This window comes from Nycticebus coucang, chromosome 8 (genome assembly GCF_027406575.1).
Source record: "Nycticebus coucang isolate mNycCou1 chromosome 8, mNycCou1.pri, whole genome shotgun sequence".
In the NCBI taxonomy this organism is placed as follows: Eukaryota; Metazoa; Chordata; class Mammalia; order Primates; family Lorisidae; genus Nycticebus; species Nycticebus coucang.
In genome coordinates, this window is record NC_069787.1 from 6,730,638 (window position 1) to 6,746,631 (window position 15,994).

At 52.8% G+C, this 15,994-nt stretch overlaps 1 protein-coding gene across 2 annotated transcripts in view; it reads right to left on the reverse strand.

Moving 5' to 3' along the window:
- The window catches only part of CAND2 (cullin associated and neddylation dissociated 2 (putative)), a 36,092-nt gene that overhangs the window by 10,871 nt on the left and 9,227 nt on the right, over positions 1 to 15,994 (reverse strand). For both annotated transcript variants that reach the window (XM_053599194.1, XM_053599193.1), the window contains exons 3-10: positions 13,317 to 13,471; positions 11,931 to 12,054; positions 9,501 to 9,766; positions 7,529 to 7,634; positions 7,223 to 7,365; positions 4,548 to 4,840; positions 4,054 to 4,195; positions 2,195 to 3,697 (exon numbers count right to left, since the gene is read on the reverse strand). In XM_053599194.1, the coding sequence (XP_053455169.1) occupies positions 2,195 to 3,697; positions 4,054 to 4,195; positions 4,548 to 4,840; positions 7,223 to 7,365; positions 7,529 to 7,634; positions 9,501 to 9,766; positions 11,931 to 12,054; positions 13,317 to 13,471 (2,732 nt within the window). The remainder of the gene's footprint in view (positions 1 to 2,194; positions 3,698 to 4,053; positions 4,196 to 4,547; positions 4,841 to 7,222; positions 7,366 to 7,528; positions 7,635 to 9,500; positions 9,767 to 11,930; positions 12,055 to 13,316; positions 13,472 to 15,994) is intronic.

Genomic DNA, 15,994 nt, shown 5'->3' on the forward strand with positions numbered 1-15,994 from the left:
GCCCAGGTTGGAAATGGAGCAGGTCAAAGTTCTGGTGCTGATCAGTTGTGGGCTGCACCTATGAGGAGCCACTGCACTCCACGCTGGGCAACGTAGTAAGACCCCATCTCAAAAAAAAAAAAAAAACCCCAAACAAACAAAAAGACTTTCTTTGGGTTTTGAGACTGAATTAAAATTTTTAGACATATTATCTCGACGAATCCTCAGGCCAATCCTATTAATCAATAAATAATGATAAAATTTTGAAAATTATGGTTAAAGTAACTAATAAGAATGATTATTAGGCTCGGTGCCTGTGGCTCGAGCAGCTAAGGCGCCAGCCACGTACACCTGAGCTGGTGAGTTAGAATCCAGCCTGAGCCCGCTGAACAACAATGATGGCTGCAACAAAAAAAAATAGCTGGGCATTGTGGTGGGCGCCTGTAGTCCCAGCTACTTGGGAGGCGGAGGCAGAAGAATCACTTGAGCCCAGGAGTTGGAGGTTGCTGTGAGCTCTGATGCCACAGCACTTTACCCAGGGCAACAGCTTGAGGCTCTGTCTCAAAAAAATAATAATAATAAAAAAAGATTATTAATCTCTGTTTTACACTTGAGGAAAGGGAGACTCAGAGCAGTTAAGTTCATGTCTAAGGCCACATAGCAGATCTAAAATTCCCGGCAGGCCCCTCCTCCCGCACTCTCCACACAAGGGCCAGTTTGCCTCAGGCAGGCTGAAAGGGAGTCTAAGGAAAGGCAGATCACCCCCAAACGTGGCAATGGGGAACTCGCTCAACTTTGCCTTGCTTCTTGCTTTCTGAGAAGCTGAAGCGAGGGAGGGAAATACATTTCCTTTAATGGGGAAGGGAATAACTCGGCAGAATCTCCCCTGAACTGCTCACTCCTCTTCGCGCTGCCCCTGCCCCCAGCATGCTACAAGGAACAGGGTCAGGCTGTTTCCGTCAGTCTTTCCGTTCCAACCTCAGTGGGAGAAGGTTCGTATCTGGTGCTGAGGTATGAAGGAGCAGAAGTTACTGAGTGCAGATTTGTGATGCTTTCCTCTCACTTTCCACCCTGACTGGCTCCCGGGATCTGGGGTGGGTGATGAAATGGATACACGAGAACAGGATTAAGAGAGCTGAAAAGAAAGAAACGCGGCCAAGGACCACTGAGGGCAGGGAGGGGAGGTGGAAAGTAGCACAGGGGCTGTCCACCGAGCGCCGACCAGAAGTCCCAGGAACTTGCTGGAAGCAGGCCACTCATTCAGCTTGAAGCTTCCCTGCAGCTGGGAAAGTACTTTCCTCAGAAAGTAAGAAGACAGTGTGACCAGGTAGCTGGTTCCACTGGGGGCATGGGACAGGAACAAACTGGCATGTAGACACAGCAGCAGGGCTCTTCCTCATCTTGAGACCCTTGGTGCTCATGTAACATGTGTTGTCCTCCATCACACAATGTTCCTCCTGGCACCACACAGTGATGACGGTCAGACAACCCAGTACCCCGAGGAGGCCTCGACTGTGCTGACATACCTCAGACAACAGCGGCCTTTGCTTTACCCAGTACCAGTTACTGCAGGCACCACGGAGTGTACTAAGCACTCTGCTTGCATTCTGCTGACCATTATGTGGGGCCAGCTCAAAGCCAGAGGCCTTTTGTCTTGGGGACTTTCACTTGCCCAGGAGCCCCACAACCCCATCTGCCTGTTTTCTACTTCCTAGAACTGTGAACACCCCAATGATTCCCCCTAAGACAACCTAAAACATATGCACCCTTCATTCTTGCCTGGCCCTCTCCAAAGCCCAGGGACATGTCCTCCAATCCCAATCTACAATGACATCCGCTCTTGTCTCTAGGTAGCTTGAGAGCTGACTGCAAACTGCAGTCTTCAGCCCCTTAAAGAGCTGCTTTTATTAACTTTTGCCTGAAGCATTAGGCTACCATAGACACCAACGATTATGAAAATGGCGCCATAAAACTTTTAAGTATATTTGTTGTAAGGACATATCAAAGATGCTGTCCTGTGCCTTCTATCCCAGAGAGTCCCATGGGAGGAAGCTTTCAAGTCTCAGGAAACACCATGTTTCTCTAGGGCTCCTTAGCCTTTACTCCACAGACACTGTCACTCTGGTACCCAATAGCTAACTCTGCCGTGAGCGGCCTGGATGTTCAGGGCAAAGTGCCCACCTCTGAGCCGGGCTGCCTTTGCCCATGCCCCTACCTGCAGCAAGCTGTTTCTGGAAGCGAGGCAGAAGGAACGAAGGATTCACGAGGACCAGCTTCCCGATGCACTCAGCCACCACCCCCCGGGTGCCCTCCTCGGTGCCCTCGCAGTGTTGAAACAGCAGGGTCCAGATGTCCTCAGCATAAGGCTTCAGGCTATCAGGCTGGGCAGCCCCCAGGGCCTCCCTGAGCGCGTGCAGCAGCAGGTACTGCCGCCGGGGCTCAGCCTTGATCTGCCCCAGCAGGAATGGCAGGAAGTCAGGCAGGTTGCCAGCGCCCACCCGGCCCAGTGCATACGAGGCCGCAGCCCTCACGTCCTCACTGGGAGATCCCAAGGCTTCCAGAAGCACTGCCTTCAGCTCCCGCTGGGGGCCTGGCCCAGCCACTTGACCCACCTCGGCCAGGGACAGAAATGCCAGGACCTTAACCCCAGTGCTGGAATGGGGTGACCTGGCATCACAGACCAGGCGGTTAGCTGTGGCTGCCGCCTCCTGGGGACAGGCAGCTGAGAGGGCTGCCACACACCGGGCCAGCGAGTGGAACACCTGCTTGTGTAGGCCTGGTCCCCTGTCCACAGCCTGGTCATAAACGGGTGCAGTGAGCATGCCGATGAGTTTGGCATAGTCCACACATGGGGGGCGGGTCCCCACCAGAGCCTGCAGGAAGCCTTCAGAGGCTGCCAGCACCCCAGCTGGCAGTAAGGGTGAACGCAGCAGCCGCAGCAGCTCCGAGAGCACGGGGCCGCTGACCTCCACCAAAGAGGATGGCTGGGCCTGGGTCACCGTGGTGAGGAACTCCACAGCCAGCTGGGCCACATGCATGTCGCTCTCATTGACCAGGGTGGGGAGCTCAGCCAGCACCGCCCGCACGGCAGATGGCGGGAGGCTGAGTCCCTGGCCCTGGGCCAGGGCGTCCAGGGCAGCCAATGTGGCCAGCCGCAGTGCCCGCTGGTTCTTACGCAGGAATGAGGCCAGGATGGGCAGTGCCTCGGCCAGGATGGGTTGCAGGTCAAGCCTCAGTGGGGACACAGCCACCAGAGTCAGCGCCTTGACAGCAGGCAGCCGAGTGATCTCATTCCGCAGGCGATCCAAGAGCAGCAGCAAAGTGGGTTCCAGGTCATCCCCCAGTCGGTCGCCCAGGTGGCTTACAAGGTGGCCCATGCAGGAGATGGCCCGTTCCTTTACCTCCTGGTCAAGGTCAGTGGCGCGGAGTCGCGCCAGGGTGGCTGTGGACATTTCTCCAACATAAAGCTCGGGGTCCAGCATCCGAGGCCTGTCCAATGGCCACAGGGCCCGCACCAACTCCTGTAGGACCAGCAGGGCCTCAGCTGCTATCTTGTAGAAAGGGTCGGCCACACAGGCCATCACAGGTGGCAGGAGGGCAGGCAGGTGTGGGTGGAAGGCCTCAGCTGGCTCCGTGGTCAGTAGCCCCTGTAGAAAGGCTAGAGCATCCATCCGGATGGTGGAGGAGCTGGAACGGTCAGCCAGAGAGGAAACGATGCCTGCGGGGTGGGTGCAAAGGTTATGTGCCCATGGACCCTGACCCAAGGTGGGTCCTCCCTAGAAGTGGTGGAGCACCTAAACTCTTAACACAGAAGTCTCTAAGATGTCAGTGGCAGGGTTGAAGGAAACAAGGCTGGGGACTCATCTGAATCTAAGGAGTAGGGCCTGGAAGCCAGCCTTGTGCTCACTGCAGAAGGTGGAGAGCCACGGCAGGCTGCTGACCAGGGGTTCAGCCCGGGACTGGGGCCCAGGCTCTCTAGGGGATTGGGGGCTCAACTTAGGGCTGGGGCCTGGGTTCTGGAAGAGGTTCAGCATGGTGGATACCTGTGTGTAGCCTGTGTGTAGTTTAACCTACCTGGTACCAGCACAGGCATGTGCTCTGCCAGGCTGCCAGGGAGGACGCCCGCCAGCTCGGTGAGGAGGCTGAAGCAGCCCTGGCGGGCTCTGATGCTCCTATCTTTAAGCTGCCGTTGCAGGGCCTTGATCACAAGGGGCACCTGTGGGCAAGTGGAGGTGGTCAGGGACCACTGGGCAACCTCCCTACCTGCCTGCTCCCAGGTGACCTTGTCCAGGCACATCCACAGACAGGATGCCTAGCATGGGGAAGACATGTCCCAGGAACTCATCCCTCATTCTGTGCCAGGAATCTTATGACTACACACAGACCCTCCTATGTCCATGTCACATGTACAGAGTGAGGAAGTTACTAGCTCAAGGTCACACTCCATGAGGGCAAAGCAGAGGCCTGGCAGATCCCATCTGCAGGCCCCTCCACCTCCTCAGCTCTGTCCTCCCCTTAGATGAACTCCCAGTGACACTGAGAGCAGGTGTGGGACAAAGGCAGCCCACCTGTCCCCGCAGCATGTGGAGGTTGCTGCTGCTCTGGGTGGGCTCCTCCACTGCCTCCAGCCATCCTTTCAGGGGCCGGCTTTGCCGCAGCAGCACAACGTAAGCCCCATAGACATCAGCCTTGACATTCTCCTCGCGTTCCTTGAAGCGGCCGATGAGCGCAGGTGCCAGGGTGCGGTGGAAATCAGGCAGCATGTCGGGCCAGGAATCCATCAAGGCTGCGAGGCACTTGGCCGCTGCCCGGCGCACCTTCCAACTCATGTCATCATCGTCACTGTACTCATCCTCACTCTCTAGGGCAGGAACAAGATGCCTGTAGGGCCCACGTCTCCCAGGACAGGGAGCACACACCATGTTTTGCACCCTGAGGAGCAGGGCTTACCCCTGTGAGAAATAGCCTCTATTTTTTAACAAAGACCTCTGAGAGCCGGGGATGCACTAAGCACAACCTCTGAGTGCCGGGGATGCACTAAGCACAACCTCTGAGTGCCGGGGATGCACTAAGCACAACCTCTGAGAGCCGGGGATGCACTAAGCACAACCTCTGAGAGCCGGGGATGCACTAAGCACAACCTCTGATAGCCGGGGATGCACTAAGCACAACCTGTGAGTGTCAGGGATGCACTAAGCACAACCTGTGAGTGCCAGGGATGCACTAAGCACAACCTCTGAGTGCCGGGGATGCACTAAGCACAACCTCTGAGTGCCAGGGATGCACTAAGCACAACCTCTGAGTGCCAGGGATGCACTAAGCACATTGAATGCACAATTTTATCTTAGGCCATGACCACCCTGTGAGGCAGGGATTATATCTCTATTTCAGAAATGAGAAAACTGGCACTTAGAGACAGGAAGTGGCTCACCCCACGTTAGGGAAATATGTGTAGGTGAACTAGGGTGCTCCCTCTGCCTACCAGGCCCTTAATTGTTTTGACTCTATCAGGGGAAAAAATTGACTTCCAATTCTTCATTTTAGACTCAGAGAATCCATCTGGGGCACAAAACCCATCCTTTGGTTTCAGGATAGGCTGTGTGAAGATTCATTTACTGGGATTCCAGAGAGCAGAAGTGGCAGTGGCTCCCTTTGGCCTCTTCTTTCTCCACCCCCAGCCTCTCTAAGGCTTTGAGTCCAAAGGGTTCCAAGCAGGATTAATACTGAGGAAATGCTGGGTTTGTGTGGCTTTCTATTCTACAAGCTCCCCTAAAAGGCAAGAGTTCCTCAAGTCTTTACCACCACCTGGGAAATAAGGTGCTGTTAAGTCCTATTTTATAGATGACAAATGAGATTCAGGCCTGTGACACCTGCCCATCACCTGGGGAAGGCACATAACCATAAGCACCCCAAAATATAGGCTCAAGGCCAGCATGTTCCTGGCCATGCCCCACTGTTGACGCTCAGACTCTCAGAGCACTTGCATCTGGACAGGCCACATCAGCTCAGCAGATATCCCTTCTGATGCACCCATGTTTGATGCCACCCACAAAGAAATATCCACAGCTCCCTACTACTGACAAGAAAATGTCTAAACTCCCTGGTTTGGTGCTTGAGACCCCAGTATGCCTGTCCAATCTCATCCCCTGCCATTCCATCTTGTTCCAAGCACCCCATCAGGCCCTAAGTCTGTCATCTTCATTAATACCCCTAGAAACCCATCAGAGAGATGGATAGGACCACAGGCACAGGAGGAAAGAAACTCCTGAGGCCACCCCCATCCAAATATCTTTTTCCCCTGTCAGTGCCTGCCATCCACCATCAGAGCTTCCCTCTGCTCAGCTAAAAGCATTACCTCTTAAAAGCCACTAGGAAAGGCTCGGCGCCCGTAGCTCAGCAGCTAGGGCTCTGGCCACATACACCAGGGCTGGTGGGTTTGAACCTGACCCGGACCTGCCAAACAACAATGACAACTATATAAAAAAAAAAAAAGTTGGGCGTTGTGGTGGGCACCTATAGTCCTAGCTACTTGGGAGGCTGAACCAAGAGTTTGCTGTGAGCTATGACGCCACCACAGCACTCTACTCAGAGTGACAGCTTGAGACTCTGTCTAAAAAAAAAAAAAGCCACTAGAAAACGGTACAGAGAGGTAAGGGAGTCTGACAGACCTGGCTCCAAGTCCCAGCTATGCTACTTCCTAGTTGTGTTATCTCAGACAAACCTCAGCCTCAGTTTCCTTGTCGGAAATATGGGGATAATAATACCTGGTTCTGTTTGTTTTGTTTTGTTTTGTTTTGAGACAGAGTCTCACTTTGTCACCTTTGGTAGAGTGCCGTGGCATCATAGCTCATAGCAACCTCAAACTCTTGGGCTTAAGCGATTCTCTTGCCTCAGCTTCCAAGTAGCTGGGACTACAGTGCCCGGCTATTTTTAGAGATGAGGTCTCGCTCTGGCTCAGGCTGGTCTCAAACCTGTGAGCTCAGGCAACCCACTTGCCTTGGCCTCCCAAAGTGCTAGGATTACAGGAGTGAGCCACCACACCCAGCCAATAACCCAGCCTGTTTTTGAGAGCTACTATAAGGAACACAGATGTTCAATAAATGATAGTGATTATGACTATCATTAGTGTCATCTGTGCAGTCTAGGGCTGAAGCCCGAGGGAGAGTTGGCATCAGGACAGGGGCACTGTTGGCTGAGGGATCCCTACAAGGCCCACCTTCACCCACCAACGTTGTCCACGCACCTTGCTCACTGAACTCACTATCCTCTGTCTCCATCTGCTCCTCATCCTCGTCACTGTCATAGTTATAGTTGGGGTCATGCTTCAGGTATTGGAGGCAGAGGCTAGTCACGTTGGGCACATGAGGGCCCATCTCCTTGGGGCACCTGTGGGGTAGAATGGGAGAGACTGATGGATCCAGGAAGGAGAGGATGGAGACCACGCCCCCCAAAGGGTGGGTCCTGAGATTTTACTGCTTTGAGGTCAGCATCCTGCTCCCATCCCCGCCAATTTCCCAAAGAAATTCCAGGCACCCCCCACTGCACCTACTTCCTCAAGAAGGCCTCAAAGGCCTGGAGGCAGGACTCCCGGAGTTCATCATCATCAAGGTTGCAGAAATCCTCCACCAGGGGCACCAGGCGATCCAGATGGGCCCCTGCAGGGCCAGGTGGGTCACTGAAGCCAGGCCAGCTCTCTCCCGAGGTTCCCCTAGCCCACAGCAATCAGCCTGTTCCTACACCTGCCACTCTGACCACTGCAAATTCAACTCAAGAGGCTTCACAGCCAAGCAGATGTGGGATCTAGCCTTGACTGTGTCACCGGTATACTACGGTCCCTTGGGCAGGTCACATCCCTCTCTTGACCTCAGTCTACTGATCTTCACAGTCAGGACAACAATGCCTCATGGGCACAGATTTTGTAAAAATTAATAATATGATGCAGATAAAGAGTTTAGCCCTGGTCCTGGCACAGAGCACTTAATGAGCAGCATTCATTGTTAAAACCATTGTTCTTTCCTTGTCTTATTCTTCCACAGGTTGTAAGCCCATGGAAGAGAGAAGGGGGAAGGCAGGTACTGACCTAATAGATCAGGCAAGAGGGGCCTCTGCCTGGCCTCCACGCTTTCTAGAATCTCACCCTTGCCTTTCTCCAGCCACACCCTTTCCCAGTGTAAGAAGGGTATGCTGACCTGGAGGCCTCCAACATGCTTCCTGTAGACTCTACTCTGCCCAGGTACCTGGGACCCCTGAGTTCCTGCCCAACTGATCCTGAGCACTTGTCCAAACCCATGCAGGCCTCTCTCCCAGGTCCATGCTCTCAAGGGTGGCTGAGTACGGGCTGCTGTTTGGGGACAGGGGAGCGGGACAGGGTATAGACATGCCGGCTGGGATGTCTACTTGCAGTGAGACAGCCAGGAGTTAGGTGGGGTAACCGTGGGCCAATACTATCCACACTGCTTTGTTCTAGCCTGGAATTCCAGGGTGTCTGAGGACAAATTCGAACCTGATTGCAACTTTGCATTTCCAGAAAACTAATCTATGGTGACAACCGTGCAGTGTCTGCCTGGGACGAGGCAGGAGGGATGGGCTACAGGAGGTGCAAGGAAACTTCTGGGGTTGAGGGAAACATTCTGTATCTTTGTTGTCATAGTTTCACAGTTATAGGCAAAGGTCAAAACACACTGAATTGTACACTTGAAATGGGGTGGTTTATTTTATGTACATAGGTGCTCTCTCTCTACATATATACACATGGAGATATATATATATATATATATATATATAATTTTTTTTTTTTTTTTTTGAGACAGAGTCTCACTTTGTAGCCCTGGCTAGAGTGCCTTGGTGTCAGACCTCACACCAACCTCAAACTCTTGGGCTCAAGCGATCCTCTTGCCTCAGCCTCCCGAGTAGCTAGCTAGGACTACAGGCACCTGCCACAATGCCCGGCTATTTTTAGAGATGGGGTCTCACTCTTGTTCAGGCTGGTCTCAAACTCCTGAACTCAAGCGATCCACTCGCCTTGGCCTCCTAGAGTGATAGGATTATAGGTGAGCCACCTTGCCTGGTCTCAAATAGTTTTTTTTTGTGTGGTGTGTGTGTGATTTTTGGCTGGGGCTGGGTTTGAACACGCCACCTCTGGCATATGGGACCGGCGCCCTACTCCTTGAGCCACAGGCGCAGCCCCCCAATAGTTTTGTTTAAAAATTCAAACCTGGCTAACAGGTTATCAAGCTGTAACTGTCAGCATCTTATTTTATTTAACAGTTTAGTGGTATGGTTTATAATCATAATTACTCGGAGCTTCTAGATCTCAGAAGTAACTAATCCAAGCCCCTTCCTTTTAGAGCCAGACCATACATTTGGCGCTGGCTCCGCCCTCCCAATCTCGTTCCCGGAAAATAGCCGCACTCCCTGGCCTAGGAGGCGGTCCGCCTCATAGGCCCCGCCCACCGAGGAAGCCCAGCCCTTTTCCCTTGACGAGGCCCGCCCCCTCCCTTACGGTGGGCCCGTCCCCTTACCAAGGCGGTGACCCGCCTGGCGGCCGACACTGCCCAAGCACTGGATCAGGGTGCGGATGGCGGCGGGGCTGGCGGGCGCCCGCGGGCCAGGCAGCCGGTCCAGCAGGTGGTCAGCGAGCTCTGCGAAGAGGTCCGTGCTGCAGGAGGCCGCCAGGTGGCCGAGCGCCCCGATCGCTCGCTTGCGCACGGCTAGGCGCGGGCTGCTCAGCTGGGGCAGCAGACAGTGCAGGAGGCTGGCGTGGAAGGCGCCCAGCGGGACGCCCAGCCTGCAGGAGCCAGGCAGGCGTCAGGCGGGCCCACCTGGCGGGCAGTCCCAGCCAGGCACCCCCCTCTTCAGCCTCTCCTGGCCTACGCTCCAGTAACTGTGACAACTCAATGGCCTTTGAAAAATACGCCCAGCAACTGTGAGAAGGAATTATTTAAATCATTTATTGTTACATGAGAGAAAGTAAAAAGAGAAAAGACTTCTCAAGGCCCCTGGGCCAAGAAATACAAGGCCAGGACTTAAACCCAGGTGTCCAGGCTCCCAGCCTGGGGCAAAGACCCAGGGGTGATGGGTGGTGGGTACAGGGGCCCTAGTGAGGCTGCCCCTGTTTCCTGGGAGTCCAGGGCCTGCCTCAATACCACCCAGCCCCTGCCCCCTTGTTCATCTTTCTCACAGAGACCAAAGTGGTCTAAAATCTACTTTTTTTTTTTTCTTTTGAGATAGTCTCACTATGTCACCCTGGGTAGAGTGCATCACAGCTCACAGCAACCTCCAGCTCTTGGGCTTAAGCAATTCTCTTGCCTCAGCCTCCCAAGTAGCTGGGACTACAGGTACCCACCACAATGCTCAGCTATTTTTTGTTGCAGTTGTCATTGCTGTTTAGCTGGCTCGGGCCAGGTTCAAACCTGCCACCTTCAGTGTATGTGGCTGGCACCGTAACCATTGTGCTATGGGCACCAAGCCCTAAAATCTATTTCTGAAGTGGTCATTCCTCTGCTTAACTCCTTCTATGGTTCCCTAGTGCCCTCTGGATAAACTGTGCAGAGAATGGCTTCTGCACATATGGAAGACAGGCCCTGCCTGCCTCAGCAGCTTCTATCCCCACCCTCAAACAGGCCTGAAGGCTTTTCTCCTCCCACTCCACATGAGCTCACAGACCTTATCCTCCCATATCTCTATGCCCAGGCCATGCCCCTTTCCTGGTAAAGGTTTCATTTTATGTATTGGCTTGTTCACCTGGTAGGGGACAGGGGCTGTGCTGGAAGCCAGACCCAGGACCTGCCCTCATGGAATGAAAGGCTGAGTGGGTGCCTTCTTCAAATCCAGCATGAGGCTAAATGAGTTCATCATCTCCCCACATACCTGCTCCTGCTCCTGGAGTGCACCCCACCCGTTGTAGCCCCTCTGTCTGTCCACTCAGCTACTAAGGACAGATGCTAGGGGTCATCTTCAGGTCTCTGCCTGTCTCATCCAGTCCATGTCCTGGGGTAGTCTCCCTCCTGAATATAACCTGAATTCACCTGCTCACAGAGGTGCTTAACCAGTTCCCTGCCTGTGTGTTCAGTGCCCTCCCAACTGCTCTCCACAGTGCAGAAAGATCCCTGTGAAACATATAAGGACTCCTGCCCCGCCCTCCACACTCAGCTCTCCACCTGAAAGCCCAGTTCTGCCCAGTTCTGTGACTGCCGGGCACAAGCATGGCATTCCATGTCTTCTCCTGCCTCTCCCCACCAGGCTAGGGCAGCATTCCCCTTAAGCTCACCCATACCCAGCTAAGTTCTGCCCCCCTTGAAGGCTCAGCTCTCGCAGAACCCTCTCTAGGAAGGTTCTCTACCCCCAGCTGCTTGGGGGCTCCTGTGAGCTTCTATGAGCTCTGTTCTTAGGGAGTACATTCATAGTTTTATTTTATTCTAGAAACAGAGTCTTGCTCTGTTACCCAGGCTAGAGTGCAATGGGAACAATTGCCACCATCCGAGATAATACTTTTTAGAGATGGGGGGGGTCTCACTTATTGACCAGGCTGGTCTTGAACTCCTAACCTGAAGTGATTCTTCTGCCTTAGCCTTCTGGAGTGCTGAGATTATAGGTGTGAGCTGCTGGGCCAGGCCAAGTTTGATGTTGTCTGTGAACTCTTCCCTAGGAGCAAATGAGACTGATCCAACGCCATACTCCTAGCAATAGTCCAGCACCTGACATTTTTCTGGCTGCAGAGTAGGTACTGAAGTTGTGAGAGGTTTTATGGACAGCATGACCTAAGGCAGACCATGCTACCTCTCAGGGGCTGTGAAATGGTGACAGTCAAGTTTTTCTTTGCAGGGCTATTGGGGTGATTAAGGAGCCCCAAGAACTGGCCCACTGGGTAGCAGGTTCTGGATTTGTGGATTGAGTCCCTCCCTGTCCCGCTTTGCCCCCTCCTCCTCATTGCCCATGGGGACCTCCTGCACCTGCTCAACATGTCAGAGAGGATGTCCAGGGCTTCTAGCTGCACAGCCACATCTTCCTGCTGGGCGATGGCACTGGTGAGCTGGCCTGTGATCTTCCGGCACACGTTGGTGGCCAGCCCAGAGCCTGCACAGGGCACAAGGCAGGCACAATGAGGCCCTGGCCTAGGAAAAGATGCAGCTTCCAACCCTGGCTGTGTTCCTGAGCTCACATTCCTGGAGTCCTGCTAATTCAGGGAAGTTAGGGCTCCCATGGTCCAAGGTTTGACTTGAGTCCAACCAAATTAAAGGAGTTAGTGAGGGGCACTGAGGACCCAATGGCTGAGATCTGGGCTGGCTCACCCACCCCCACCCCTTCCTCCTTGTCCACTTTCACTGGGGAGGTGGGAAAAATTAAACATTTCCTTTCCTGCTTCCCTTACTGCCAAGAGTGGCCATGTGATCCAGTTCTATAAATAGAGGTCTTCTGGGGACTTCTGGAAAAAATATTTTTCTTATAAAGGGAAGGAGATATGGACAAGAGACAACCCTGTCAACTGAGCCACTAAAAGAACTACCACAGCCAGGTGTGGTGGCTCACACCTGTTATCCCAGCACTGTGGGAGGCTGAGGCAAGAGAATGGCTTGAGCTCAGGAGTTTGAGACTTGTCTGAGAGAGAGTGAGACCTCAACACAGTAAAAAAAAATGAAAAACCTTGGCTTGGCACTGGTAGCACAGTGGTTACGGTGGCAGTCACATGCACCGAGGGTGCTGGGTTTGAAACCGGCCCGGCCTGCTAAAACAACAACAACTGCAACAAAAAAATAGCTTGGTGCTGTGGCAGGCACCTGTAGTCCCAGCTACTTTGGGAAGCTGAGGCAAGAGAATGGCTTAAGCCCAAGAATTTGAGGTTGCTTGAGCTGTGATGCCACAGCACTCTACTGAGGGCCACAAAGCGAGACTCTGTCTCAAAAAAGAAAAAAAAGAAAGAAAGAAAGAAAACCCCAGCTGGGTGCCATGGCTCACACCTGTAATTCCAGCAGAGGCTGAGGCAGCAGGATGCCCACAGCGCGAGTCTGAGGTTGCAGTGAGCTATGACTCCACTGCACTCTGCTCAGGGCATAGGGTGGGACACTGTCTCAACAACAACAACAAAAAGGAACTGCCACAAAAATGGAGTAGCTGAGTCCTCCAGAATTATCATGTATTTCTTTAAACTGCCACAGCTTACATTTCCTTATTTGAGCAAAAAAAAGCATTCCTAACTGACAATAGAGCCCATCTGAATTCTCTGCCACCTACTAGCTGAGTGACCTTAGGTAAAAGTCCCTTCATCCTTCTGAGCTTTGGTTTTTTAACCATAAACTAGGACAAATAATACCAGCACCTAGTCCTGGGGACCTGGGTACCTGTGGCTGTAGGCGGGAGCTCCGAGAGTACAGTCTTGAGGCCAATGCCCGCGATGTCTCGGAGCTGCTCCTTGTCTGAGCGCATGTTGGCACAGAGGGCATCCACGATGGTCTCCACCTGGTACTCCTTCACTTTGCCCACCAGGGGACCCAGGCTGAGCAGGGAGGGAAGGTGGAAGTTGAGCCCAAAAGCCTGAGGCTCAGCCTGCATCAGGGTGCCCCTTCAGGTCCCCTCCTGCTCCTAGGGCCACATGTGCTAAGGAAAAGGCTTCACTCTACAAGGGCTCCTCTGTTTTGCCAGAAAGAGAGGTATCCACATCTTCCTGGCACCTCTCAAACCTACGTGGCTCCCTATGTTTTGGATCTCAATAGACGGCCAAACAATGGTTCTCTAACGTAAGTCTGTATTACAATCCCTGGGAGGACTTGTTACAACACAGATTACCAGGCCCCACCCCCAGAGTTCAAGTTCCCCGGTTGGTGCTGGTCCACGAACCATACTTTGAGAACCTCTGCCTTATCTTGCTTCTCAAACTCTGGTTGTGGATCAGCATCATCAGTGTCACCTGGGAACTTGTTTGGGGCACAGTCTTAGGTCCTTCCCAGAATCCTGCAGTTCCACCAGGTCTCCAGGGGGTTCAAATGCACATGAAGTTTTAAAATGGTACTAGACCACGGGTTCTCCATCTTAGCTCACAGCAACCTCAAACTCCTGGCTTAGGTGATTCTCTTGTCTCAGCCTCCTAAGTAGCTGGGACTACAGGTGCCCGCCACAACGCTCAGAGATGAGGTCTCGCTCTGGCTCAGGCTGGTCTTGAACCTGTGAGCTCAGGCAATCCATCTGCCTCGGCCTCCCAAGTGCTGGGATTATAGGCACGAGCCACTGTGCCCGGCCCCTGACCCCCAGTTCTTAACAGTGGCTGCACACTGCCATCACCTGAGGCCTTTGAAAAATGTTTACCTGGGTGCTGCCGTCAGAAAAGGCTTTAGTTACAATAGAATCTCCATAGTTGACCCCCTCTCTACACTGACCACCTCCTTAAGTTGACCAAATTTTCAAAGACCAGACATGCACCACATGTACATATTGGTACAGCAGGCCTAGTTCCTTGTGTTGGTCACCTCCAGATGTTGACCAGTTTGTTACAGTCCCTGGGATGGTCTACTTACAGAGGATCTACTGTAATTGGTTTCAAGTGGCCTGGATGGTGGGACTTTTTTATTTTTTTAAGACAGAGTCTTAGTTTGTTGCCCTCAGTACAGTGCCGTGTTGTCATAGCTCACAGCAACCTCAAACTCTTTTGCTCAAGTGATTCTCTTGCCTCAGCTTCCCGTGTAGCTGGGACTACAGGCGCCTGCCATAACGACTGGCTATTTTTTTTTTTTTGGTAGAGACAGAGTCTCACTTTACCACCCTTGGTAGAGTGCCATGATGTCACAGGGCTCACAGCAACCTCCAGCTCTTGGGCTTTCGCGATTTTCCTGCTTCAGCCTCCTGAGCAGCTGGGACTACAGGCGCCTGCCACAATGCCCGGCTATTTTTTGGTTGCAGTTCAGCTGGGGCTGGGTTTGAACCCGCCACCCTCAGTACATGAGGGCGGCGCCCTACTCACTGAGCCACAGGCGCCACCCAACAACTGGCTATTTTTCAAGAGGAGGTCTTGCTCTGGCTCAGGCTAGTCTCGAACTTGTGAGCTCAGGCAATCCATCCACCTTGGCCTCCCAGAGTGTTAGGATTATAGGCGTCAGCCACCTTGCCTGGCCTGGATGGTGAGACTTAAAAATTCTCTAGGTGGGGGTGGCACCTGCATCTCTGAGGAAGGTACAGTTTCCACAAGTGCCCCAGAGGACTGCAACGCATACTCATTTTCAAACCTTTGCTCTCTGGACTTCCTTCATCTAAATAGTCACCAAGCCCTCCATCCTACCTCCTGTAGCATTGGTTGCCAAAAGGGGTGATCCTCCCATGGCAACTTACAGGGCTTTGGTCATGATAACTATAGGGTTGGCACTTCTGGCTTTGATGCTGGGGGCAGGAACAGAAAGACAATATTGCAAAATAAAGCCCTGTGTCGTTTGGTCAGCAAGAGTTTCTACCATGCTGGGTGCATAATCCTATAATCTGTAAGCTCATGCCTATAATCCTAGCACAGCTGAGGAGGGCTGATTGCTTGATCTCAGGAGTTTGAGAACAGCCTAGGCAAGAGCGAAACCCTGTCTCTACTAAAACGTAGAAAAACTGAGACAAGAGGATCTCTTGAGCCTAAGAGTTTGAGGTTGCTGTGAGCTGCGATGCCATAGCACTCTACCCAGAGCGGCAGAAAAATAAAGAACAAAGCCAAAAAAGAGTTTCTGAGATCCCACTGGGCATTCTATACAAAAAGCCTTTCTACAATTACCTGAGTCTAGAATTTCATTTTACATATAAACACAACGTACTTGCTTGGGGGGTGGGGGGCTGAGGGGTGGTTGAGACAGGGTTTCTTTCTGTTGCTCAGGCTAGAGTGCAGTAGCATCATCATTGCTCACTGCAACCTCCAATTCCTGGGCTCAAGTAATTCTCCAGCCTCAGCCTCCTGAGTAGCTGGGATTACAGGTGTGCACCACCATGCCTGGCTAATTTTTTAATTGCTTGTAGAAACAGGGTCTTGCTATGTTGTTTACGCTGGTCTCAAACT